Source organism: Corvus kubaryi, unplaced genomic scaffold, assembly GCF_017639235.1.
Source record: "Corvus kubaryi isolate FWS band 111438036 unplaced genomic scaffold, C.kubaryi_AGA036_p1.0 split1-37374, whole genome shotgun sequence".
NCBI classification, from domain to species: domain Eukaryota; kingdom Metazoa; phylum Chordata; class Aves; order Passeriformes; family Corvidae; genus Corvus; species Corvus kubaryi.
In genome coordinates, this window is record NW_024582079.1 from 266,858 (window position 1) to 294,536 (window position 27,679).

The following is a 27,679-nucleotide window of genomic DNA, read 5'->3' on the forward strand; positions in this document are numbered from 1 at the left end:
GGCCGGGGGTTTTGTACCTTCTGCCCTACAGCCCGGCTGGACCGCGACCTGTTTTAGAGAAGAGACCGTACCTGGAACCCCACCACGCACTGTAACTCACTGTTATCTCAGTGAAGTGCTCCAGCCACTTCGGTGAGCCCTTGAACGAAAAAAACTGTACTCACAGATAAGCACCGAGCATCCACCTATTCTGTCTTGCCTTTTCCTTGTTGTTACACAGAGCATCACAACTGTTAACTTACCTAGAAAGCATCCTCCTGCAACTTAATGCCTGTCTAGATTCTAAGCACATAGCACACAAATTCCAGTGTATCCTTTGCCTCCTGGACACAGACACTTGCCCTTCGAGGAGTAATTCTTATTTCTAGAATAGATGATTGAAGCCTAGGACAGGGTTAGGAAATGCTATAATGGTAAGTAACATTACCAATGTCAGATTCTAATTAAGTTTGTTAATAAAACACACACACGCGCACAGGGACACAGCCGCAGCGGATAGACACAGGCTTCCTGTAGCTACTATTTCCAAAGCAGTTAAACCAGGCAAATCCATAGCATTTGCTGACAACCAGTTCCTGCTCTCTTGCATAGCCTGAAGACAAAAAGAAAACTCCCAGTTTCTGTGAGACCCTCTTCGTACCTCCTTTTCCCTCTCTCCTTTGTATGAGCTTGCCAAAACTTTCCTTACAAGCTCCATGAAAGCAGCAGAATACACACAGTGCCATCATTTGCTCAGGTGCAAAGCATCCTTGTCCTGTGTGACCTGAGCCCTCCTGGCAACCCTGACATCCAGACAGTGAAGGAACAGGCAGGACTGACCAGTCCTGCTGCAGAAGTCCAAACCCCTCTCTCATGCAGTTTAGTCCCAAGCTCAACTCTTCCCTCCCATCGATCCCTCTTTGAACTTCAGTGATGAAACCTGGTCTGTTCACTTAAAAGACAGCTTTATTCTGTCTTATCTAGTAAAAAGTGCGACTGGCTCATTATGGAAATGATGAGCCAGTCACAGAGCATATTTTGAAGGTACAATAGCTGAAAATCTGTGCAGAAATAGGTGTGAATACTCTTCTAGTTATTTAACAGCTATAGCTTGATCTAAACACATAAACATTACAAATTTCAAGTATGAAGATGACAACGGGAGGTAGTGGTGTGTGCACATAAAAATCCATCCCCTACTAAAGACAGAATCACTGAAGGCAGTGCCCTGCAGCACCAGACCCCCACCCCAGGGTGCTGCTCAGAGCCCCACACAGCTTCCCTGGGGAGCCCAGGGGCCTCGGGCTCATGTGCGTGCAAACCAACACCGGTGCAGATGCTGTAAGGCCTGCAAAAGCACTTGGCACCTTGCTGCAGATGCCACATTAATCCTGACAGAACTTTTAAATTTACTGGAAGGAGGAAAGTCAATTTAAACATGATTTTATAATAGGGCTAAACTGTATCTCCTTTACCAAGCACAATGGATGTCAGTACCTACATCAACAGCTAGAATGTAAGCAAAAGCACACCATCTTTCCCTAATTTCTACAGAACTGTTTTATAGTTACAGTTTTATTGTTATAGCAGCATATAAACTTTTCTCCCCCCATCTGCCTTTGATTTGCATTGCTTAGCTGATACACTCAGCCAAGTCCTTGCTTTGCCTCTGAAACTGTGGGATGGAAAGCTCTGTGGGAAGAGAAGGAATTTGCTTTTGCCCTGCTCAGCCCTACCGAGCTGACCTGCATGGCATAGACTGTTACATTTTCTGTCATGCAGAGCAGAAACAATGTCATCAACACCAACATCCAAGGACAGGAGGTGGCTATGATGAACTGTAATCAAGCCCAGGAGGTGGCACTGGTAACAGAAGATAAGCTTTCAAAGCCTGTCCCAGCTCTATTCTACCCTCAGCTCAGAGATATGCACGTCTGGAGCCTCTTGCAAATGAAGCCTCCTCCGTATCAGTGGAACAAGGACATCAGTTTAAAATCTTACTGTGCATTAGGACTAACTCAGCAAGCACAAAACCTGAAGTTGGGCTCCTGTGGAGCTGAAACAATTTTGTTTCCTTCCTTTGAATAAAGGCTCATGCAGTAAAGTCAAGATTGAAATAAATGGCCCAAACTTGCTTACTGCAGCCAGGACAAACCCTTCCATGGAAGGCTCCCTTCCTACTGCTCAGCAAGTCACCCATGTGGTGTCAAATGGATTAAGAGTTGGAGTAAGAACAAAAGATCATCAACTTAGACATGGAAAACCCAAAACTTCCAAAGGACATTAATGGGCCTTGGCAAGTTGTACCATTTCCTTCTCAGCCCAGTACCCGAGTTCACGAGTCACAATGGAGAACCCAGCCACCTCCATCCTGCATAGTCTCAATGCCAGCATTTCTACCAGCAACTACAAATCAAGCTCCATAGAAATACACATTGAAGAGTTCAGAATGATCTCATTACTGCAAGAGCTTAAATATGCCACAATTCTGTGGCATGCTGTGTTTCTGTGTAGTAGTACAGTCTAAAAACTTAATCACAAAAATGTTCATCTTTAATGACTAGAAACAATATTGAAAGTAGGAAATGCTACTTTTCAGACCTTAACTAAAAAGATTAGCTACGAATACTCAACTCTGAAAGCACCAGACAAGTTTCCAAGGGCTAATTAGCTGACTGGGGAGCAACGCACAGTGCATAACAGAAAATCTGAGAAAAAGGCAACTCACAAAAGCTACCTACTTAGGATAGACACTGTTTCCAACCATGCTTCAGAATGCCATCAAGCTGTTATATACAGCATAACTAGGTGGATCTTTTCTTCATGACTAATAAAAGGAACCATTTTTCGGGGAATGTTTCCACAACTCCTTCAGCTAGCCCAGACTCCTCACCTACAGTCTAAGGGTTCAATACCTGTAAAAGGAGAGTGGTACAGGCTTTCAAAAATGAAAATTACTTTTATTTTTCACTTTGATACCCATAAGACTACAACTGCTCAACAAGGTAAACATAACAGTTATACAAAACATATGTAATTATTTACAGACTTAACTGTACAAAATAATTTAAAGCTTACAAAAGTTTCATGCAACCTCTGCTGACTGACTGACACAGTCTAGGAAATCTCCTTGAAGAAGCATAGAAGATCTTTGAATTTATTTATTTAATGGATCAAAAAAAGGATGCTGCAAGGCTTCATCAAGAGTAATTCTTTTGGCTGGGTCATATTCCAGCATTCTGCGAACAAGGTCAAACAGACTTTGATGATCTGTGTCTTGGCAATGCATGAATTCCTGAAAGAAAAAAGCAGGAGGTATTTTAGAGAGAGCTTTCACAACTGCAGTCTAACAGCAATAAAAATGCCGTCTCCTACCTTTAGAGGCTTACAGCGTCTCCTGACATACCGGCCTGCAGAGCTGTGCTCATCCCAGTCCAACTGGTCATGGTGAAAATAATGTTTTCTGCATGACAAGGGAAATAACAGTAAAATGGTGTCAGTGCACACAGCAAGCAGATGCTTTCCCAAGAGGTTTTAAAACACCATTAAGTGTTCCTGCATGTATCTCTGCATTTGGGAGCTAACACTTTTTTAAGTGCATATTTATTCACAGAGATCTGCTCCTTTTTTATTACTGCTGCCACAATCATTAGAAAACAGTAACATTTTATTTTTTGAGTATTACTTCAATCTATTGCAATTGCTGCTTTCCAAGCTTTTCCCTGTTTTTCAAAATGTACTATAATCAACTGGACAACTGTAACAAACAATATCCATTACCCAACCCAGAATTATTCTACTGTAATTTGAGTTACAGAATTATCTACAAGAGCTGGCAAGAAGACAGCTTATGTAAGAAAAGAAAATGGACCATCAAATCCCAGGACCACTAAATCTTAGACATAGGGGTCAGGGGAGAACCCTGTGCTGGCTGTTTCTCCTTGCAATGAAAGTGAGAAGCTCCTGCTGCATGTAGTTATCTTTGAGGAAGAGAGAAAGATCACCGAAGCACATGTCTGAGGGATACGGAGGGGCACTGCAAGAGGATGACAGCTGTATTAGCAAGGACCCTCTTCTTCCTCTCAATATAATTATTGTGATGACATCATGTTCTTTATATTTAGAATTTAAAGAAAAATTGATGTCTAATACTGTTCTGGTGACCACACCAAACTTAGCTTTAAAGACTTAGAAACATTCATACTCAAGTTCAAGAGGCTGACAATTCATACTAAAATCGGAAGAGGACTAATGTCAACTACTTAAGGTAACAAAAAGCCCATGAGTCTCTGTTGATCTGCAGCAGTTCATAGCTTAAAATGGCAACTTTGCAATTTCTCTTGTAATAGAAAATATAAGGCAACTTATCACTTCTATGATGAACGTACCTGGATTTCTTGATCATGTGAGTGGGCAGAGGCCCCAGTATTCTTTCCATCATTGCCAGGTGTTCTTTACTATCATGAGTCTGTGTGGAAAAAGCAATGAAAGCACTTAGCACATTTTTCTCCTCTGAGCTACTTGGTAACAACACTCAAACTGCAAACAAGATCTTGCCAGAGCACTGTTACAGTATCTTTAAACACTGCCACCTTCAATTATTAAAAACAGATTATGCAATGCAGATTATACAACATTTTCCACAGTTACAATGACCCTTGAACAACAGTTCATAAACCAAATATCGTACAAGTGTTTTCTTTACTCTTAATTCCGGCAGTATCATGACAGGTGGCTTCACTCAAAATGCCAGAAAAGGTAATCTTAGATACTCTGAAGAAGATATCCAAGACGTAACATTTTCCTGTATGGATGTTGGCTTGACAATCTCATCTATATAATCCTTAAAAAGCCCATGAGGTTATGCCTTTTACATAGTTAGGTGTATGTCATTAGAAGATTAAAATCAGTCTGTAACAAACACATTCTATTTAAGCTTAGGTACACACCTGAAACACTGTAAATCCCAGGTAATACTCAATCAGAATACAACCAATACTCCACACATCACACGGCTGAGACCATCCCAATGCTGCAAAATAGGCAAAGTTTGTTTTACTTTTTAATATATTCTCAAAATCTGTAACCCACAAAGTACATGCCCAGTTTCCACACATTTACTGATGCCCAACTTACCCCCCACGCCCTCCTCAAACCCTGGGGTGAGAGAGGGAAGGCAATGTTTGGACTTCTGTTTTTAGAGTATTTCTTTTACTGTTTACTCTTAAGAATTTCGCCACCACCATCTGAGAGATGCTCATGGTTCTGATAAACAGTCAACTACTCCAGTTTATGAAGTAAAGACATTTGAATGAACTGCAATTAACTTCCAGAATGTTTAAAAGTCTTTACTGACCTAAAATAACCTCAGGAGCTCTATAATGTCTTGTAGACACTAATGTGCTGTGATGCTCATCATCAAAAGTTGCACTTCCAAAATCAACAACTTTGATGTCTGTGTTTTTTAAAGTGCGTTCATCTCGCTTCTGCAAGAAATCAAAATGCTGTTAATACTTTTTAAAAGCATGCTTAGGCAAAAGGCATTATCACATTATCTTCAAAGTACCAGCTAGCATAAAATGTGTAACAAAACACTTCCTCCAAATACTTTAATTCCTATTCAGCTCGATGCTTCAAGAAAGAAGAGCAGGTAACAAAGTGACAATCTCAATACCCAAAACAGCTGAGTAAACACCATTCTGAGCTCTCTTCCTCTTCTGTTAACCTTACATTAACTTCAGTTACTTGTTGTCTCTTTTTTTTTTTAAGAGAAGCTCCAGTGAAGACAGAAGTGGTGCAATTCAAGTTGGGAGAAACAAAGAACAAACTTACCATTTTGGCATTGTACTTCACTATGTAATCAGACTCCACAAACAAGATATTTTCAGGCTTTAAATCTGTGTGAGTTAGTTTATTATGGTGTAGAACTACAAGGAAAAAGAAAAAATTATTCCATCATTTACACATAGAATTTCTACAGGAAAAACAAAACCACAACCATATATTTAAAAGAACTATTGACATTTACTTACAGTTTATAGACTGGCAAATTTGATAAGCCATGTTCCTAATGTCATTAATATGAAATGGCAGAAAGCTGTTTTCCTTAATAAAGTCATAAGTACTAAGTCCCAGTAGCTCAAAAACAATACAAACATGGCCATGGTGATCAAACCACTCCAGCATCTGGACACAGCGGCTTAAAACAGAAAACAAGAAAAAGAAAACAGATGAAAATCTATTCAATAATTACTTTCCTCAAATCCTTGGTATGCTGACTACTCAAATTTCATACTTACAAATTGCTGCTTGGATCCATGTTGTTCAAGTGTTCCAACACCTGTATTTCTGAACGGGCAGCCTCCCGGTATCGACCAACATTTTTCACTATTTTAACTGCTACATGCATTCCTCTCCTTGAAGAAAGTAAAGGACAGCAAACTGGATCAATTATTGTTAAATACCCACAACACCAAAGCAGCTTGATTTTAATAAAAGAAACACAGGAAGATTAAAGGTCATGGAAAATTATGAGTTGGATTAGGGGAATTGATTTAAGCATGCTGCACTCAACCAGAACAGTTTTTATAAAAAAAGAAGTAATCCTGATCTTTCCTTTCTCAAGTACTTATAGTATATGCTTCATTAATGACTTCTCAGTGTTATTATCTCATCTAAAGTAGAATAAACATTGAGAATCCAGCAGCAGAATGATTAAAAATTAACAAAGCTCTCATTTGAACAAAAACACGGCAAAAATTTGATAGGTTTTTTTTTCCTGCAACTTGCACAACTTGTCCTGGCTCTTCTCCAGTGCTCTTACGGAATCACAGGAATTGAGTAATTTCTGAAGTTTGGATTATGAGCATTTTATACCAGTGAGAACTGCTCTGCACTGAATGTCTGCATGCATTCACTGTAAGGCTGTTTCTTAAATGGAACACAGACACACAGATCCTTCTGTCACATTTGCTCTCAGACAATTTATGTCTCTGTAGAGCTCTTCCAATTCTAACAATTTCAGAACACTCTCTGCCCTCACAACGCGATCCCAAAATCCAGAACAGACTTAACTTATGAAATGACAGAACAAACAAACCAAAGGTAGAGGAAAATATACTAAAACCATGTCATAGAACTGCTGATATAAAACATACAGTTAAAATAGTCTGTGTTCTAACAACTGTTAGAGCATACAGAAGGTAGTGGAAATACAGTAAGTTTCTTCTTCACCAGACGTATCATCACATGGAAGTAATCATTCCATTAAGAAAGTACTGGATACTAGATTACTGTTGACTCAAAAAAAACTTTAAAGGATAATTTTGATTATGAGAACTGAGGAAAGCAATTTACAGCTCAACCAATTCCAAGCAACTGCTTTCCAGAAATTGCTTTCACTAAGAGTCAAAACTACTTTCTCAGTATCTCACTGCATCATCTTCTAAAAGTCTCCCAAACTAATTCTGCACTCTTTAGCTGCTTTCACATTCTCCAGTTACAGCAGCAGCACTTGCAAAAACCAGAGAAATGTAATTAAATAAACCAGAGCTCTCTATCATTAAAAAGGGCATTTAAACTGCAACTTTCTTTTAAATAAAATGTCCTTGAGCTTTAATTTCTAAGTATCTTTTATCATGAGATCCACTGATAAAGATAACCCAACACTTACATATCATGATCTATGCACTCCACTACTTTTCCAAAAGCTCCTTCTCCTAAAGTCGCAACAATTTCATCTAAAAAGAACAAAGATAAGTTAGAATTATACAACTACTTAAAGGAGAATGAACATATTAATGTAGATTTAAAAATGTGCCATTACAAAAGCGTAATTACTTTAAATTTCAGCATCAGAATGCATTATTTTATTGGACAGGAGTCATGAAAACAGTTAGCCAAAAAACTATCTCTTGTTCTAATCTCATTTACTAATTGGAACTTTTTGAACACAGTATTTAAACTCTACAGAAAAGAAGATATGCAAAAAAACAAAAAAGCACAAAAAAAAACAGAACAAAAAGAGCAATGAGATTTCTTTAGCCCCCCTCCTCTGACATACTATTCTAAACAGATTTTTTTCTGAAAAGTTTTTTAAAAGTGTTGAAAAATATTCTATACATCTTGCTCTTAGAACGTCTCCACTTTCACAGATCAGGTGACCCTCCTCATCATCCTCTACACTCCTGGATCTTTTCCTTCGGTGACTCTTCTGGAAACGGCACCAAGATCGTCCAGCCAATCAATATATCAGAGTGAATTCAGGGCAGAATACGCAATTCATTCAGCGGGGAGATATTCAGGCATTCAGTTACACACCAGGCCACGAACAGTTGGCAGGAGCAATTTCAAATTCAGTCCCCAGAAATTCACAGGGCACAGTTTATGTTACAGAAGAAAAACATGGCAAGGAACAGATTTTCAGATAAATACTTAAAGTGATACAAGCAACAGAAAAAAAACAACACAATTTTGTCTCTCAAACAGTGGCTTAATTGAAGACAGATTAAGACTGCAACACTGCTATTTCTAATAATTTGCTAGCAAATAGCAAAAAACAGCATTTATTTACATACCTAAGCTCTCAGTCAGGTGAAATGTTTCTATTCTTAAAACATCCACTCATGTAAACACTTTTACTTCCCCCACGTTTAGAGAGAGAAGAAAAACTACTCTGAAGTCCTTAATTTGCATTATATAATCTAATACACCTTGCTGTTTCTACTGCAGGAAAGTGGTATAAAACACCTGGAGCTGTAGATGCATCAGTGGGCATCACAACAACCATGCGAAATTCAGGGAGCACACCTTCAAAAGGGAAGCAGCAAACTTATCCCATCTCACTAAGACATTAGATGCCATTAGCTAGGCACAGAGCTTATCAAAGCTTCTGAAATTAGGTGCAGAATTGTTCATATCAATTTACCAGACATGCACATTCATACTTTCAATTCCTGTTAAAAAGGCATGTCATCTCAATTACTTTCAGTAATAGGATGGATGGCATCCACAATCTACCTGAAAAAACACAGTTCACTATGCTGCAAAGCTAAGTGACAACTGTACTTTAAAACAGGATAGCTACCTGTCTTTAATTTCAAGACAACATTTTTCAGATCAATCCCAGTGATTCTGACTACCAACCTCCTACATTCCCAGTGTACAACTGTACTGATGATAATCCCACCCCCCACCCGACACTGATCCGAGAATCTCAACTAACAACATATTCACATGCTCCACAAATGGACTCAAATAAACACAAATCCTTTTTTAATAATGTAGTTCTTAAAGTACCGTGGATCAGGAATTGCAGCTCTAGCAGTCATTTAAGAAGTCTATTACCACTAATTCATTAATAATAAAGTTAAAAATTACTCATACCGAATGCGATTGGTGACTGGAGCAATGATGTCTCTTATGCTTCCTTTTATGACTACTTTTCCTGCTCCGACCAGAGGATTTGCTATAGTGATGATGGTGACTCTTTTCATAGTCTCTGTGATAATGCCTGTGGTCATACACTTCACAGAAGTCATTTCTGTATTCCTCAACATATCTCCGGTCATGATGGTCTCTTTCATTTATGGCTCTATCGTCCAAATAATGACTGAAAATATATTTTAAGTGAATGTTCTCCACTTCAAAAACTTGAGGTTCCAACAAGATAAGTGACCTGAGCTGAGTTACACAGTATCTGTCTTTACAGCAAAAATGTTTTTTAATTGAATCCCTCCCCAAAAATAGTGGAGCTTTTGATGTTACTTTATTAGGGATTTAACAACATTGTCAGTCTCAAATACATGGCAGCCATCCACATGAACAATGTATGATCTGTCCACAGTTTGCATAGTAAGAAATTCAGACTTAAAAAGGAGAAACACTTCCTAAAATATACTGAGAAACTTCATTACAACCTTAAAAGACACATGATAAACCACTTTCAATACAGAAATCATCCCTTCTATGCTTTTAAAGCTCCAGGTGTTAAATAAAACCTAGAGACTGAGAGAAGTACCATCATTCTAAGTGCTCTGCAACGAACATTAAAAACTCAGAGATCATATGGAACAAGGATCTTTTGCACAGAAAACAGACCATTAAGAAAGCTGCTGAGGCACAGAATTCCCTTACTGCTGTACACCTACTCCTTCCAGCATCTTATAAGCATGAGTGTAAGCTCTTAAAAGAATTCCACTGGATCTTCTCAAGGGAAAAAAAACCAACACAAAACAGAAAAACACATCTTTCCACTGAAAGCAGTGTGAGGGAAAACACAAACCAGTCCCAGATTATTAAAGGGAAATTCATACTTACCATTGTATTAAATGACTAAACAAACCTTCTCCTCCTTTTGTTCACATTAAATCAAAAGGCATTCTTTTTAGTTGAAATTTAATATTGATTGTATTCAATACCAAAATTTAACTGACACCGGTGAGACAAACTAGTAACATTTACTTGTTTTCATTGAAGAATTTCTATTTAATGGTTCAGGTGCGGTGTTAACAACTACCTATTAGGCTTAAGTGAGCCAAACCATAAGGAACTGACAACTCTGGGCATTCAAAAACTCCTACCCTGAAAACACATTTACTTTAGACACAGTAAGAAACATTTGCACTACTCAGTTCAGAGTCTTATACCTTTCTGAAATGCGACTGGGTTTATAGTGCTTGCTCTCTTGGCCACTGCTGTGGGACCTCCTTCTGCGTTTGCGGCTGCTACTGTGCTTCCTTTGATCCCAGCTCCTTCTGTCATCCCACTCAGGACAATGAGATTGCTTTGAATGCCTCATTTCCCACTGGAAAACATAATAATAATAATAATATTTTAAAAATCAACAAACACACAGGTAGGTGCAAGTTAGCAATGGTAGTTTGATCAAGTATGACAGAACTAAAAACTCATTTTTCCTCAGCTCTCTCCCCCCATTATTTCAGTTTGGCAAGCAGGCACAGCTCCCTCATCCCAACACTAACGCTGTTATGAAACACAAATCACGATTAAATAGGCCAACTCATCTCCATTTAATAGCTTCAAACATGTCATTAAAGGCTGTTTTAAACAAACTCTCAAGTGACTAAACAGAATAGTTTCCTTAAAGAGCCTTTTATTGGAAGAAACCTTCCTCTCCAAACATCCTCTAACAAGAAAACCTGGATTTAGGTCTTCCTACTGTATTGTAAAGTTACTACATGAAAATCGAGCATGTACAATCAGTCTAAAAACTTCTCTCACTAAACTATTTACAAAACACCAGGAAACAGTCACTTTCAGCAACAACCACTGTGAACTCTGATGGATTAACACAACTTTGGAGCACCTGGAGCCAAGTCACAACTTTTGCACCCTATTAGCATGCAGGACTGTGCATGTTCTACAGTTCAGCTGATTTACCAAAGACAAAACCCACCAGCTTCTGTTGCTGGATGTTTGGTGCAGGAATTCTTTGTTCAAACAGGTACATGCACAACTGAAAAAAAAAAAAAGGCAAAGTAAAACACGGCTGTAGAATTAAAGAGTGTAACAAAACCAACTGTTATTTGTTTACTCATCTGCAGCAGGAGTTTTTTGAAAGTAAGAATAACTTTCTATATCAATTCCAGTATGTTCCAAAGAATGAATTTATACAAAATAATTAAAAGTTTTTGCAGCAACTAGTGACAGTGAGAAAAGCAGTTTAGAGACAATGAAAGCAAGAGAGTAGAAAAATCATGACTGTAAATCATGTGTAAATTGTGCAAATCTGTGTAAATTTACAGAGAACAATGCCTTCGTACAAAGAGAAGGCATTAAGATGGAAACTCCTAGAACATGCAAATGATAAGGCTATTCTGAAAAAACTATTTTTTCTAATACTTTCAGAAGATCTGTAAGAGGCTGGTAATTAAAAAAACGCAAACCCCCCCCCCCCGCCCCAGACACCTGCAACAATGTTTTTTAAGGAAACTGGTTTTTAAAACACAAATACAAAAACCACGACAAGAAAGAGTGACAAACTGTGCAAAATAAGTGCCTTATATACATTTTGGGTGAGTCATGATTCACAAAATCGTATTCAGTTGTGAGATTCTAATAAAAAATAAAAATACTAATGTAGCAAACAACAAACAAAAACACCCGAAAAATTAAAACCGACTTGGTGTTTCATTTACGTGCTTTAATTTCCTCTCTTCTTACACAGCTCCAAAGCCATTTTCCTCTATTTTCACCTTACATAACTCAGGTTCTGAAGCACACTCAGGTTTAACTTACTCTTGAGGTGCAGAGCTACACACACACAGTTATAGGTGAATGGAAATTTCTACTTATGGTTGCTTGGAATTTTTCTTTCCCCACCTGGAAGAAGGCAGGCTGACTAAGGCTCTGTAATGAACAACCAGCTAAATAAAATCACTATTAAACTGTCCTGCAGAGTAGAGCTTGGGGGCAGAAGGATGGATATTTGACACAGGAAACTGGAGAAAATGCTTTGTTGAAGACTAACTGCTGCTTAACTACAATCAAGCGCACACAGCATTAGTGAGATTAAGATAAAAATTGCAAATTCTGTCCCTAAAGGAGCCAAGTAAATTTAAATGAGGAGGAAAGGCCCAGAATCGGTCTGAGTCCATTTTAAGGTAGGAGCTACCTTAAGATTTTTGACTACTGTGCTCTCCCTCTGATTTTATGCGCCGAAGAACTTCACTTATGTAATACTGACAGCTGCCACGAACATATGCATTCCTGTAGCATGTGGAACTAATCCATATCGCAGGCAGTTTTCACTCCCACATTTTACCATAAGGTTCCTCAAGCAGGAGCCGTTCCCCTTTTGAACAGATCCATACACATAAGGGCCACGAAAGCCCTGCCGTAAGCTGCCTACACAGCAATTTCTAAATGCCTCTCGTCAAAAACTTGGCAGGCCGAGGAGGTCAAAGGCTTACTCCTTTGGGATGGCCAAAGTCCGACACCGCAGGTCCTGGAGGGGACACCCACCACCCACCAAATGCGGCACCAAGCCCGTTTCCACACCACGTTCCCCCGGGAGGCCTCCGGGGCCGGCGGGGGAGGAAGGGCCGGTCCCCGCTGCCACCTGGGCGGGCGCCAGGCACGGCCGAGTCGGGTGAACCCAGCTCCGCCCGCCCCAGCCCTCCGCAACTCCGCAGACACCCCGACAGAGCTCCTGTGCCGACAATTCTCCTCCCCTCTCAACATCTCCCGAAGCAGCGCTTGATGCGCCCCGCGCCGCGGAGACAACGCAAGCAGCTCTCCCACCCCACCCCACCCCACCCCCCCCGCCCGCGTGCCTTCCGTCTCCCTGCTGCTTCGTCCCCTCTGGAAACAGAAAGAAGTGAGGCAAAAAGCGAAGGTGAAAAAAGAACCAAGGAGGGCCGCCCTCACCACTTACAACTGGAACAGAAAACCAGCGAGCTCCGTGTCCGCCCTGCGCGTACAGACAAAATGGCGGCGGCGAGCGCAGAGAAGCTGCTTCCCCCTTCTCCCTCGCTCTCGCGGCGTCTGTGCGCTGTGACGTCAGACGCACAGCGTAAGGACCGGCAGGGCGGGAACGCCCGAGGAGAGGCCCCGCCCCTGGCGCCTCGCCTCTGAGGCGGTGCCTCCGCCATGGCGGCCGCTCTGAGGGGTTCGGGGCGGTGTCTGCTCTGCCCGTCCCGTCCCGTCCCGTCCCGTCCCGTCCCACCCCACATCCTGGGCATCGACTTTCCCCAAATCCTTCATGGCTTTGTGAGCCAGTTCCATGGAGGGCTTCAAGCAGCGAGGGCGAGTTCGGATGCCACCCCCGAGCTGCGCGCCTGCCCTCCTCTCGTGCCTCATCAAACGCGTGTAGCAGTGCGGAAATCACCAATTAGTCCCAAACAATTAATTCCTTCTAATGAACCCGCCAAACGTAGCGTTTAAGCAGTTTGGTGAGCGGGTTGATTCCGCAGATAGGCCTGGCTTCAGGCTCGCGGTTCTCTGTGTGAGCCGTTCCTGTGCGATGCTCACGGTAAAAACGCAATAAAATGTATTATCTGCGATGTCTGTAACTCGGAACTGCCCCCTCCGCCGTGTGCAATGCACGGATTGCTGCGCGGTTGCGGATTCACTCCGGAGCACGTGTGGGACGGCGGGTGCAGCTGAGTCGTGTCCTGGCAGAGGTAAAACCCAGCGTCCCAGGCCTGAACCCTACTGCACGGGGGAAACTTACCACCAACTTCTCCAGGTATCATTCGGACAAAGTTAATCAGCCCACAGAGATTGTTACAAAGTAAAGCAAACCCCAAAGCAGGGAAAAGTGGAACTGAAACGCAAGCTTCAGATTTAGTAGCTCACAGTGTTTTATCTGGGGAAAATCACAGTCTCTGAAGGTTAATGGATAAATTGAAAAACTCCTGAACTCAGTGACTCTCCCAGAATAATGTTAGCAAGTTTTACCTCTAATACAGCGAGGTTTTGCAGCTGAAGCAAAATCCAGAATAGCTAAGGTGTAATGTACTTTTAATTTAATGGGTGCTGTTGTCTTTTTAATGTCAGTCCCCAATAACAGTAAATTGTTCTAAAATGAGTACATACTTCTGCATGTGTGGTTTTAAAATTTTCATTAAAATTTGTTTGCCAACAAGCTTAAGATAACCATTTAAACACGGTTTGCACTAGAGGGGAAATCCTGTTCCTCTTCTTGGGTTTTTTTCTTGTTTGTTTTTTTGGGTTTTTTGTAAAAGAAGACAAACTAAGATATGGAGCATTGACACCTTTTTGTTGCATCCTGTATTTTTAAAAACCTTTTACCTTCATAATTCGTGTTGTATACCAAATCTGTTATTGCCAAATACGTATTTGGTGCCAGTGCTTCACTGTTTCTCATTTAGCACTAAATTATTGGTTATTATTTATAAAAAATTAGTAATATCTGTGAAGTGTTACAAGTTTCCCCAACATCCACTGATTCTGGGGAATTGTCTCAGACTGCAAGCAGCAGAAAAAACAAGCATAAAATTACATTTACAGAGAATGAACATGCACAGGTGAGGAGGCAGAAAATAGTCATGTACCTGACATTAGCCAACTGTACCACATGATTACAATTTTTCACTAATTTCTTATTACAAGAGGTGTGTCTAGGAAGACCATCTGGATTTTATGGAAAGTTTCTTGCTTGAAGGCTGATGACAAACCAGTGCCTGGTATTCCTGGCAGGGCAGAGCAGATGTGATGTGACAGGGTCACGCTATCTGCCCTTCTTGCCTGGATGCCTCTTCTAGGTTTTTACTGGGTTTTACCTTTGCTATTTTCCTCTCCCCTTATAAAGAGAAGCTTTAATGGATGACAGAGCCTCTAACTGGGTATAGCAGTTCAGAGACAATTTTGGGAAACCACATTTAATAGGAAAAAAGGAAATTAATGCAGAAGAGACCGTCCAGAACTGACTACCTTTGGAAGCAGGAAAATTTTGGTTCTAGGATATTTTGGTTCTCTCCTGTTGGGAGTAAGGATCTTCAGCCTGGAATAGAAAAGGTAGAAATAACTATTGTACATTATGAAAACACAATGAATGGGAGCTGTAAAAATGTACTGGTTTCAGTCAGAGGTTTTCAGCTGACAGCTGAAAGAGGAATAAACCTATCAGAAGTTAATAATTGGACCTTTTTGAAGAAGAAAAGCAGTGTATAAAGGTGTAGTGGTTTGGTCCAAAATACTCATTACTGTTTATCTGCTGTGAGATAAGAATTAGGAGAAATGCAAAACAGGCACCAAACTTGAAAGAATATGAAGAAGTTTATTAACAGACCTAAAAGAAGAAAAAAATTATACCACCTTCAGAACTCTCCTCCTCCCCCCACCTTCCTCCCTTCTCCCACTGACAATGTGAAAAGACAACCCTTAAGATGTTCAGTCTGTTTACCACTTCCATAATAACCTTGTTCAGGCCATTTAGAAAGAGAAGTCTCTTCTTGCTCATGCTATGAAAACATTATCACAACGAGACAGCCGCCCACTTCCAAATATTGTTCAGTCCATTTAGGAAGAGGAGTCTCTCTGCCTGCGTGTGAGTCCTTTCCCCCGACTTGCAGCTTTTCCCGCAACTGCTTTCGAGGGTCCACTCTTGAAGTTTTCTGGGGTACAATTTTAAGGTTGAGCCGTTCAGAAACAAAAACAGAGGCCCTTCTCCTTCCCTGGGAGCAAAGGGTCTTCATCATCTTCATCGTTAGGACTATCTCTGGGAGCATCTCTAGGAACTGAGGTTTTCTCCTTTCCCATTTGGAGCAAAAGTCCTCATCTGGTTCATCTCTACGGACTGAGGTTTTCTCCTTTCCCGTTTGGAGCAAAAGTCCTCATCTGGTTCATCTCTCCCTGTCCAAACTTCTCATGAAATTACAGCTGCGTCAGCATCTGCCTATCTCAGCGCAGGTGCTTTTGCTCACGAGTTGAACACTCCACCCCCCATATCTTCATGAAATTACAACAGGATACTCTGATATATCATAGCTTCACAACAGACTTTCAGCTTTAAGCATCTCCTCTCTCTCTTCCCTCAGGTTTTCAGCTCTTCACAGCAATAAAAAGGGTTAATCTCACCTCGGCCTTGCAGCTTTGCAGCTGGAATGTTGTATTTTTCTTATCGCAGTGGAGAGGGGGGAGAGCCGAGCCGCTCCGGCTGCCCACGGCAAGGCAGTGGGGGGGGTTCCACAGCTGGAACAGGTCCATGGCTTCAGGATGGCCGTGGCCCGGCCCGGCCTGGCCCAGGCAGGGCCTGGCCGGGCCCGCTGGCCCCCACACGGGGCCCGCAGCCACCTGTCCCAGCGCCGGAAACGAGAGAGAGCTTGGAGGGGGAGTTTGCCTATTCTTAAATGTGGATCACAGAGGTGATCACAACTTTAAGTGGCTTAGAGAATTGTCCATATTCAAACTGGCCAGCTGATAGGTTCTATCAGTTCCCAGAGGAAACTGTAAGCACCCCTTAGCAAGGACGTCCCTTCCGGGACTATGCTTGCTAACCTATGACAAAAGGTTGTACCACCTTCATATCAAACATACATAAAGAAATTTCCCTCTGAAGCAAAAGTCTTACAATGGATTTTATAGAACGTAGCCTCTCTAGACAGATTGCAAAGCAGTTTCGGCTCCTGCTCTGTGTGCTGAACAAAGTGCTTTCAAAACCACCTCTGCAGACATTCAAAAGCAGAATTGGAAGCAGTTGATTTTCCTTCCTGTTCGGGAGGTGGCAGTGGAGACACAGCAGTGGAGGAATGTCAGCTGGAATTTAAGTGATGTCGCAGAGAACGATAAAGTCAGGAGAAATTTGCTGGCCATGACCAGGTTATGTATCAAAGTGACAGTCCCTCTAGAAATGGCCATTTTTAAGTCAGAAATGAGGTGAAGAACACTGAAGAATCAAACTAGAGAAATCTAGTCTTTACAAAACTCAGGAAATTCATTTGAGTGTAGTTACAGCTGCTTCTGCTGTCAGCCCTTATGGTATTTACTTTTGTTTATGTGAGATAGATCCTTCTTTAATTAGACTTGCAACACCAAATGTATGCACAGCTTGTGGAGTGAGTAACACACAATGCAACTATGTTTTAGATTGCTTTGTACAGCAGAGTACATTACAATTCAGTGTTACTGTGCTGGTGGGACACATTTGTGAGTGTATGAAGAGATACATTCAAACCATTTGCTTCAAAATGCAGTTTTGTAAGGTTCCTCTTTCAAATGCCTTACCATAGGAGGTGATCCATCCTCACAACAGCTCCTCAGGAGATATAGATCTTACCTGGTTTTCTCATTGTTTGGATGAGAATTTAAAGCAAGGGTCATCTGCCTTGCCCAAAGCCTAAGAACTCAGGCAGAGCCAAAAATTCCTGGCTTTCAGTACTTCCAGTGCTGTGCTTGCTTTTTCTTAGTTACAGATGTATTGGTTTTGTTTTTCCTCCCTCTGGTTAGTGTTAAAGGGTGGCCGATTAGCAGTTGTGCTTTGCCTTTAGTTGTTTATGGATTTCTACATTTCCATGGTTTGATTTTTATACTGACAGATTTTCTTAGGTTCCCTTGACCGTGTGGGAGTAGCTGTCTTTGCTTGGGAGCTCAGGGACAGAGTAATGACAATACTGTCTCTTTATAAGGGACTGAACTGAATGGGGATGGAAAAACCATCAGGAGAATTTCTAAGATGTATCAGGCAAAATATATTATTCATTTCACAAATCACTATAACTACTGATCAAGGGAGCCACTGTCCCAGATTGTTGTGGCATCTGTAAATTCAAAGAGATAATAGGAGCTTGGATGTATGGATCAGCAAAAAGGAAAGTGAGCACCCACTGACAGTTGTATTTCCATTCCACAGGAGTTTATTTTTATGGAGGAAAAATTTAAAATAGATTTTTTTTTTCTTTTTAGATTATGCAGCAGAATAGAAAAAATGCAAATATTCAACCGGGTAAAAAAGAACAAGGTATGGTTATGGCTTAGAGACACATTTTCCTTGTTAAAGAGTTATTAGAATTTTTCTTAGAAAAGCAGTGGCCCAGAAACTTTGTGTCAGTGTGGGCATTTGTGTTCATTCCCATGTGCACTGGGGAACAGTTGTGGCCAGGTAATAGGATGGTTCTCTCTGAGCTGTGTCCAGTGGCAGTCTGGAACAGCCTCTGCTGCCCTCAGCGTGTTCCCATTGTACTGAGGGCGACGGGGACACCGTGCCCTGAACAGCTGGCAGGTCACCGGGGCCAAGGAGTGTTCCCTACAGTGGGCAGACTGGGTTTCACTTAGGTGATCCGTGGGCCAGCTGGGATTGCCTTGGGCTGAGCTGAGCTGATCCACTCCCTTTAATTGAAAGGCTCACAGGGATGGTTGAAACTTGGACTTTTCTCACTCTCTGTGGCACAACTGGGCCTCCTGAGGATTGAAATGTTTTAGCCTAATAATGAATTGGGGGCTTGACAGGGGAAGCCTGAATAAGCCACAGTTTACAGGAAATTCAGCCAGATGACTCAACAGTTCCTTTTGGCAAGAGCTCTGGCACTGTAAGAATACTGTGCTGAGAAAGGAGGTTGCACGTCCCACTTCCGCAGGCTTTGGAGTCAGTGACACCACTCACATCGGGCAGCTCTCCCTTGGTGACAACAGGCAGGACCAGCTGTGCTGCAGTTACACACTCACAGAAGCAATGTGGTGCAGGTGCCAAATGTTACATCAAGGGAATTCCACCACTTACGTCAACACAAGTTTCACCTCTGAGCCTCTTTCTTCTTTATTTAAAAGAGTTTTAAGCTGCTTGAACCAAGGATGTCTCTTACTGTACATTGTTACTGAAATGGATCCCTCCTCTCAGTAGTACCTCTCACTTTATTATTTGTATTGCCATCAGCAATACAAGAATTAAAACAACACATTTAAACATCAGTTGTACTGTGGAGTTTTATAGAAACAAACTAAAAATACTCAGACCCAGTCTCAGCTTTTTCCTCCTATTATTATGAAGTTCCCATTCTACAGCTCCTATTTGGGAAAATATTTTATTATGGGAACTGTGAATCTGCCTCCCTTCCTTGCAGTACACATGCAGTGCAATGTTCTGAATGTGTGAGGATGAAGAGAGAAGCAGTAAAGTGGAAATGAGAAAGAGCAGAAACCACAGGTTTCTGCCTACACACATATTCATGCATTGTTGGGCAGAGTCAGGGACATCTTCGTATTTTTGGAGTTTCAAAGCAATGTGAGTTTCTTCTCAGCCTATCCTCTAGATTTGCAGTTGTTGAAATCTTTACTACATATAAAACAAAAGAAAAAATTCCACGCAGCCGAGTCTTTTTTTTTTTTTAATTATTATTCTTATTTGACACTCACATTACAAAATTTAGAAACCATAGACAGTTCAGGCAAACTGTTAAAACACAGTATAAATTAGGGGGGTTTAATATATAAATTCTATACATAGGTAAGTTAGCTGGAACATGACTGACAAAAGGATTTCATAACAATCTTACCACAACTGTATAAAAAGGCATGGGAGTAGGATGGGCACTATCATCATGAATGCAGGTTAAGACATTTTCCACAACAGCTATACAGCGTAACAATGACCATGCTATTCTCGCAGTGTTTATGTAGGGTATAGGATGCATATTACCAATAACATTTTGCAAGATCTATGTACAGTCACAAAATCATTAACAGCCACTTTCAAGTAACTTTACTGTTTCCTGCCTGTGCAATTAATAAAGTGTTGGTATTTGTTCTGGGAACTTCTAACAAAGCTACATGGTTTGAGTATTATGGATGAGTTAAAAGTTGGACTTGATGATCTTAAAGGTCCTTTCCAAACTAAATGATTCTACAATTTTATGATTCTATGATAGAGGGATTTCAATTTGACCCGAAAATGCTAATCACAACATGAATTGTTTAATTTAATGAAAAAGATACAGGAAAAGCACAGTTCCTCATTGCTATCACTCACATGATTAATATATACCATTCTTTTAAGCCATATTTATCTCTTAGCTTGGTTCTTTTTAAAATCTAAAGTGATAATTTAGCTCCCATTTATCTAAGCACAGCTGTAAAAAGGAGTAACACCAGAAGAAATGTAAAACTAAAATTTGGATATCTTTTTGGGGTAATTGTTTGAAAGGACGTGCTTCCCAGGTAACCCTGGTCCTGTCAACCTTTGAATTTCTCAGGGTGAAAATAAAGACAGTTCTGCTTATCCATTTCTACTCTGTGCTTTTAGGTCTGTGACTAAACAGTATCATTCTAATAGTTTTAGAATCCTATATTCTTGGAATTTAGGTTTAAGACAGTTGATAGTCACTGTTGCTAAAAGTGAAAAAAAAATCTTAAAATCTGGTTTTTCACCTTCATAAGCTGATGAACGCTTGCTAAGAGTTCTGAAACCCAGAGAATAATTTATTTTCCATCTGTGTTGTACTAGTAATGGTGTTTTTACAGACAGACCCCTAAGGGAAGTACTTGTACATTTGTAAGGATCAGACAGACCATGAAACACTTGAATTTAATAGCTCTGTGTGTGCGTCTTTCACTAAGTTTTAATAATTTGGACAATTGTATCGGAACAATTCCTTCTGGTTCAAGGCAAGGACAGACAGTAAGTGATAACCCAACTTGGGCTGCTAAAGAAATACAGATGATGTCAACAGTCTAAACTACAGCCCCCATTTTCTCTATTCTGTTTGCCCATGGACCAATCATCAAAAAAACATCATATGTTCATTTCAAAAACACTGGAATTTTAGAAGCATAATTAAATAATGAAAGCAGTGATATAGTACTGACCAGTAACAGTTCACTGAGGAAGCCATGCTTCTCTGAAAGGTAGCTGGAATATGGAATTTTTTGTTCAGAATTCCATTAAATGGGCTTTGCACCTTTTAGAAGGAAGGTTCCTTTACAAACACATAACTTGTAGGACTCCTGAGCTCTGAACTGTCAAGTCTTCTGCATTCTAGGAGGCTTGGGAACATTGCTGCACTGCAATATTAATCTGGGTTGGCAGTTTTAAGGCCATGGGGATGAAAACGGAGAATTCCTATTCTGTTATGACAGATCTGGAGTATGATTACAGAGCCTTTGTATGGCAGAGAGCTAGAAAAAAAATGTTCCTTTGGCATTTTGCAAGAGCTGTTTATGGAGCAAAACACCACTTCTGTGGAGGGAAAGGCATCAAGGGAAGAGCGAACAGGCTAAGCCACTCGGAATTTACAGCACTATAGTCTGTGCTGGCCATGGAGCAGGGCAGGGGATCTAGGCAGGAGTTACTCATACTTAACTTTTTTCTGCAGCTGAGGCTGTAGCCTGAGTTTCAGTGTCTTGCACCTGTGCTGAGTGTATGAAATACCACCCATACAAGCTATTTGCTCCCTATCTACACTTGCATAATGTAACAATGCAGGATGTGATGCCTTGTATGAGCATTAGCTTTAATGTACTCAGTATTTTTTGCCTATCTGAAAATATGCAGAAAGAATTGTAAAAGAAATTAATACAAACCAGATTAAACTCCAGATCTGTACCATCTAAAAATGTAACTGGTTCAGCTGCTCCACAGAGCAGGGAGCAGTGGTTTTAGGGGAAGGGATGCACTCTAGCCAATATTAAAACACAATTATTGGTAACATCTTCTGCACCAGAAATTCTCTCCTGCCTTTGCCTGCCCAGCTGCCACTGGTATTAATAGAAGATATTGTTCCACTCTGCTGCCATGCTGTGAAATATGAAAGTTAACAACCATCAGTGTATTTCTCATAATTTTAAAATACTTACTTTTCCATGTTGCTTAGGTCTTAAAATCTCTGTCAACTAAGAAACAAATTCTTTACTGCTTTAAGTCCACTAGAGAAACCTCTTTTAGTTCAAAGAATTTTCTTGTAATCATTCTGTTGGGTGGATAAGGAAGTGTAGTAGGCTTTGCCTCAGGTGAACTTCCAAGAACTTTCTCTCTTTCAAAAGGGATGTGTCCCAGCATCAGAGAGCTGAGTGCAGCCTCAGACATGAATGTGCACATCAGCTTTGTCCAGGATCATCTCATCACTCCTCAGTGTCCCTGATGGTGCCTGTGCTGCCATCCTGAGCCCAGGTATGTGTGCTGTTCCCCAGCCACACTTCAGTAATGCCCTGCACCACCTACGCAGGTAATTTCACTCGACAGGTAATGTTAGAAAGGACAAAAGAAAAGACAGCTTTGGCCCACAGTTGAGTCTCTGCGCAGTAACAAAGGGGCTTTTCCCTGTTTCCTTGTCACTCCCTAACCCCATTCTGCAACTACAACAATGGAAATAATCAGTTCACAATCAAAGGGGGTTTAATTTCCAATGAGAGAGTAATTTGAGACCGTATGGCTAATTTCTACCAGTATAAAAAGAGAAAAAGGTTCTTAAAGCCAGGAAGTCAAATTTTGCTCTCAGACATTAATTAATCAGATTTAGTCCTTGAATTTGCTGCTGAAACTTCAACAATGTCAAAGAAAACTTTTGTTAAGGCTGGATTTTCACCCTATTAAGTGCACCTCTCATCTGAGAGTTGCACCTGGCACAAAGACTACATCAGTTGTCAATACAGTTTAATACCTATGAATAACTAAAAACTGTACTACAGTTAATAATTGCAGTACTGCTCCAAAGCCCATCAAAATTAATTGGAGTTTTTCCTCTGGCACATTGCTATGCTTGGAATCAGTCTCATTCCATGGAACACAGTCATTGCTAGGCCAGAGACTGTTAACTGTGTAACATTTTTACATTGATATGCATAACTATATTTTCTACTAACATGTCTTTTTGTTGATAATTCCAATTACATTTTCAGTGATCTGAGCTCTGTTCTAAACTGGATTTACAGTCATGTGCAAACCAGCGCTCATGTGCTTTAAGAAAAGGTGCATAAACTATTGCAATACAACATGATGAAATAACCAAGATAGCAGGAAGGGACAGGCTTAATTTTAAGTGAGTGATTATCTTACCACCAATGACCACGTCATAAAATATTCTCAAGCTGAGAAAAATATCTCTACATTTAAATTGTTTCTTATTTGAAGTGCTTTAGCAGCTGTCCACACTTTTTTAAAGTGACACCTCAGCAGAAGCTGCAATCACAGTTTGCCCTATCCACATGGGGAGCTTCCAGAGATGTACAACAGGATTGTGTTCATTGCCTAAGAGAGGGAATAATGATAGTCTAATCAGTGTACTCTGGTGCACAGGGTTCTTGAGTGCTTGACTCGTTTTGAGTTTCTGCCCTGAAAATCTAGTCACGCCCAACTGACCAACATCCATGCACCTTTAATTCAGTAATGTGATTGATGCTGATGTGAAATTGAGGGCAACATTGTATGATTAAGTGTCTTTTTAAAGGCATTGAGCAAGTTCATCTACTGACCTCACACAAGCTGAAGGCACACAATTCCCTCCTTGCTTTCCACTGAGCTTTATACCTAGCCCTGCACTGCAGAATGGCACACTCAAGAAATGAAAAAATGGGGACTTTTGCTACCATTTTGATTACACTGGAGGAGGTGCAGAAGTGATTTCGTGTATTTGGGTCTTTTAAAATACTGCTGTATACCAGAAGTTAAGTTAATGCTTCTGCAAGACTGTGTCATATTCACATCTTACTAGCTTAGGGGTTTGATACCAACACTGCAGACATACAGGTCTGGTTTTGCTCTGCTCTCTGTGTAGTCTTAGCTCAAGCAGCTGTCGGGGAGTGAATCCACTCAAAGAAGCAGAATTAGAAAGCCACAACATTACTCCTAGTAACTTGTCTAGATGTTGGTCTAATGACTGCAAGCCTTACAGTGGTTTAGTGCTCGGTGGGAAGTGATCCTCCTTTCTTTTCAGCATGGCAGGAGTTCCTTATGCCTTTATAGCAAGAAAAATGAATTACTGGACATGTTTATGTTCTCATTTTCATGTAATATTAATACATTTTTAGAAGAAATTGATTGCCCGAGTTGTCATTCTTTGTTTTCAGTTGTACTGGTGCTTGTTGGTGAAGCAAGGCTCTAACCATGCTCCTGCCAGGAGCTGCTCACCCTGGTTAGGCCACCGGTCAATTAGAAATGCAACCGACAGCTGCAACTTAAGGCTTACATTGTTTCTGTTTAAATAGCTACAAAATTATGTGAAGACAAGCTATGACTGCTGAAGTCCGTTTTTTAGAAGCACTGTCTTCTCATTTTAAGTAGTTCACACTCTCATCTCCAAGTCATTTGCAAAGAGCAGTGAGTGTCTCTGGAGATCAAATACTACAGATTAATGTGCCATGCACCTCTATAAAGCAATAATTGCCTCACTACTCCCCAAGAGATGAGGATGTTTAACACCTCTGAAAAAAGACCTTTTAAATGTGTGACTACATAAAGGATTAAGAATAATTTAGTGCTTCTGACAGTCCCACTAAGCCCTTAATACCCACCTAAATCTGACCTTTATGCTTCTACTATAAGCACTGAGCTTTGAAAGTTTTGGACTACGAAAATGGTTTCGTTTGCAACAATGATAAACTTTAGAAGATCTAATTTAACTTACACTTACAAAATTGCCCAAATTCATGGAAGGTGCCCCAAAATACACGGAATTATAATGAGATATCACATTTTAACTGTCACGGTTGTATAATCTCATCTGTACCAGCCTCTAGTGGCTAACTTGAAAAGGAGTGAGGATTTCCATTTTAAAAGCAGGTTTTAAGAAAGGGTCCCTCCACCTGCACTGGGTTTCAGTTAAACAAAACCCCCATATTTCCAATGTGAAGTCACACTGTGCCTGTTAAAAAGATGCGGGTAGTAAGAAAGAATGACCATTTAGCAAACACACTTAAATATTAGCATTGTTGTAGATATGTTTATGGTTATTGCTCTGGATTAATCTGAAATTTAACAGGCTTTTAATGGCTTCATTTTGGAAATGGTTCTGCCTGAAGGAACAGCTATATGTGTATAGTTTCTCTGTGTAGCTCTCAGCTCATGTACAAAAATTAACAAACAGCATATTCACAGTATCAGCAGAATAGTCATCATTCCATGGCTGCAATGATGCTGTGCCATCTTTACACTTAGTTCTTCCATACAAAGCTCGAATAAACACATTAGAGTTTTATGTGCCCCCTGTTTGAATTCATGTGCTGATAGATCTACAGGAAAAGGAGACCTGAAGTTCTGCCTCAAGCCCCTGTTTGCAAATCCAGAAAAATCCATCCTGCTCAGCTCAGCAAGCACAGGAGCAGTGGATTCAGTGAGCCAGACTGGGCTCCCACAGGCCATAACCTAACACAAAACTGCTCTGCAGACACATCAAACCTGGAGTGCACCACACAGAGCATTCTCAGGCTGCTGCCCTCAAACACCAGCCCACCAATGCCTCCAGGTCAACAGCTCACTCAGGCACAGACAACTTCGAGGCCTGGCAGAGGACAGGAACAGTTCCAGTTTTCTGGCTGAATAGGCCAACACAGCCAGGTTTTGTGATAACCCGAATTTTTCAAAACACTACAGCCACTTGGAATCACTCTGTGCTGAAATAAAATTATTACTGATTTCACAGAAAGGGTTACATCCTTTTGTAGGGAGAGAAGGACTGGAACATCTGAAAAGGTAGCACCAAGTCAGTAACAAAAATGCAAAGTTCAGTATGATGTGGCATTTAGATTTCATTTAAGTTTTTTGAGATATTTTCTGGGGCAGTTAGGAACATTCCTTCCACACACAAACAGTAAGTCTACTGTTAGGTCTTAGTTTTGAATCTAATATAGTTCATTATCATTTAATATATCTATTACAGTAGCACCTTGATTATTGTACAACTTTAAACACAAGACACAGTCCCTATTTCCTATTACCTGTAAGGAAACAGTGACCTTTACAGCCTAAAAGTAAAAAAGACAAAAATGGTTATCTGCTCATGAATGACAAATTCTTTAGTGCATTCATTCTCGTCTGAAACCCTTTGTCTTTTTAAAGCATACCACATACTTCCCAAATTCAGAGCAATTACCCCCCATCCTCCTACGTATCATGTTGCAAAGTAAACAGTACTGTGTTAATTGGAACCTGACAGAAATGGTAATGAAGTACCTTTTTCCTTTGAGTGTGATAAAACCCCTTAAAAGATGCAACTCAGCATCAATAAATTTAGGGAATACACTACATACATTAAATAGAGGTAAGTTGAGTCCAGAGTCATTTGCTTCTTCATTCAACCTCAGAAGTGCTGGGGGTGTCTTTGAGCAGCACTGGCTGCCCTCTGCCCTCCTCAGACCAGCCCAGATTCACAGTAAGGAAAGCAACAACAGCGGTGGGAAGATTAACTAAGCAAGAGTCACACTCCAGGTTGTTCTCTGTAAAAACCCATGGGGTCAGGACGACTGTCCCATGCTGACGTGGCCTAACGTGACAGACTTGTATGTGAGCAGTGTCAGTCCTCGTCCCTGCAAGCTCATACCTGCAGCAGTCAGTGCTTTGTTCAACAAGGCTGGGGGACTGCTAATGCAAGATTAAGTTCTTTTTTCTTCATTCAGCAATTAACCAGATTGCTGTTGTGTGTGTCTTTGATTTAATTTTACAATCTTCGGAGGGTTTAAAGAACCGCTGTCTGAAGCACCTGCTTCTGAAATAATCTCGTGTATTTTTGCTTTCCTTTTTTATACTTTTCCATCCTCTGTTGCAGTACCACGATTCTCCCTGCTCCTGGTTTTCTTGTGTTTTCCTTCAGAGGCAAAATTACAGTGATCCTGACGCAGTTTGGGCACAGCCACAAATAGTCTGTTTGTCCTTCCTCTCTCTGTCTCATAGTTAGAAAAGCATCATTGTGCACACAGTTCTGTTGATTTCAGTGGATGAATCCAGTTCATCCATCATGTTAGGCAGTCAAAAAAACCCAACAAAAAAACTCAAACAAAAGAAATTGTCTAAATCCCAAACAGGCATCTTTGGAATCAGTAGTGCAAAATGTTTGCGGATTTCTTTTCCTTGACCTACTGCAATAATCTCTTAATCTTCAAGTCTTCCCTAAAATAGTGGATCTGTAAATGTAAAACATAAGGACAATGAAAAAAAAGAAGCAAATTTAAAGGTTTCAGTTGTTTCAATCACTCTCTTCATATTCCCACTTATATCAAACCATTATACATCTCTTAGAAGAGCTGTAAACTGTTGGAAGATCCAGTTAGCCTGGGGCATTCTTCATCTGCATCAGGC

General features: G+C 40.6%; 2 protein-coding genes across 10 annotated transcripts in view; both read right to left on the reverse strand.

The window, feature by feature from the left end:
• Nucleotides 1-2,918: 2,918 nt before the first annotated feature.
• On the reverse strand, nt 2,919-13,497 carry LOC121657819 (dual specificity protein kinase CLK4). 4 transcript variants are annotated; one of them, XM_042013948.1, is made up of 14 exons: nt 13,376-13,497; nt 11,396-11,455; nt 10,626-10,783; nt 9,364-9,589; nt 8,101-8,191; nt 7,652-7,718; nt 6,279-6,395; nt 6,012-6,178; nt 5,812-5,906; nt 5,336-5,465; nt 4,929-5,011; nt 4,368-4,447; nt 3,355-3,442; nt 2,919-3,274 (listed from the first exon to the last, which is right to left on the reverse strand). In XM_042013948.1, exons 2-14 carry the CDS (start codon nt 11,447-11,449, stop codon nt 3,137-3,139), a joined length of 1,494 nt encoding a protein of 497 aa, XP_041869882.1. In that variant the 5' UTR covers nt 11,450-11,455; nt 13,376-13,497; the 3' UTR covers nt 2,919-3,136. The 4 variants fall into 4 exon arrangements, with proteins under 4 accessions (XP_041869882.1, XP_041869881.1, XP_041869883.1 ...); XM_042013947.1 differs by having other exon boundaries at nt 13,369-13,490; XM_042013949.1 differs by lacking the exons at nt 8,101-8,191; nt 9,364-9,589 and having other exon boundaries at nt 13,376-13,495.
• Nucleotides 13,498-19,765: 6,268 nt separating this feature from the next.
• The window catches only part of LOC121657801 (ras-GEF domain-containing family member 1C-like), a 76,579-nt gene continuing 68,665 nt past the window's right edge, over nt 19,766-27,679 (reverse strand). For all 6 annotated transcript variants that reach the window (XM_042013902.1, XM_042013907.1, XM_042013904.1 and 3 more), the window contains one exon: nt 19,766-27,504. In XM_042013902.1, coding sequence (XP_041869836.1) covers nt 27,480-27,504 — 25 coding nt within the window. In that variant the 3' untranslated portion in view covers nt 19,766-27,479. The remainder of the gene's footprint in view (nt 27,505-27,679) is intronic.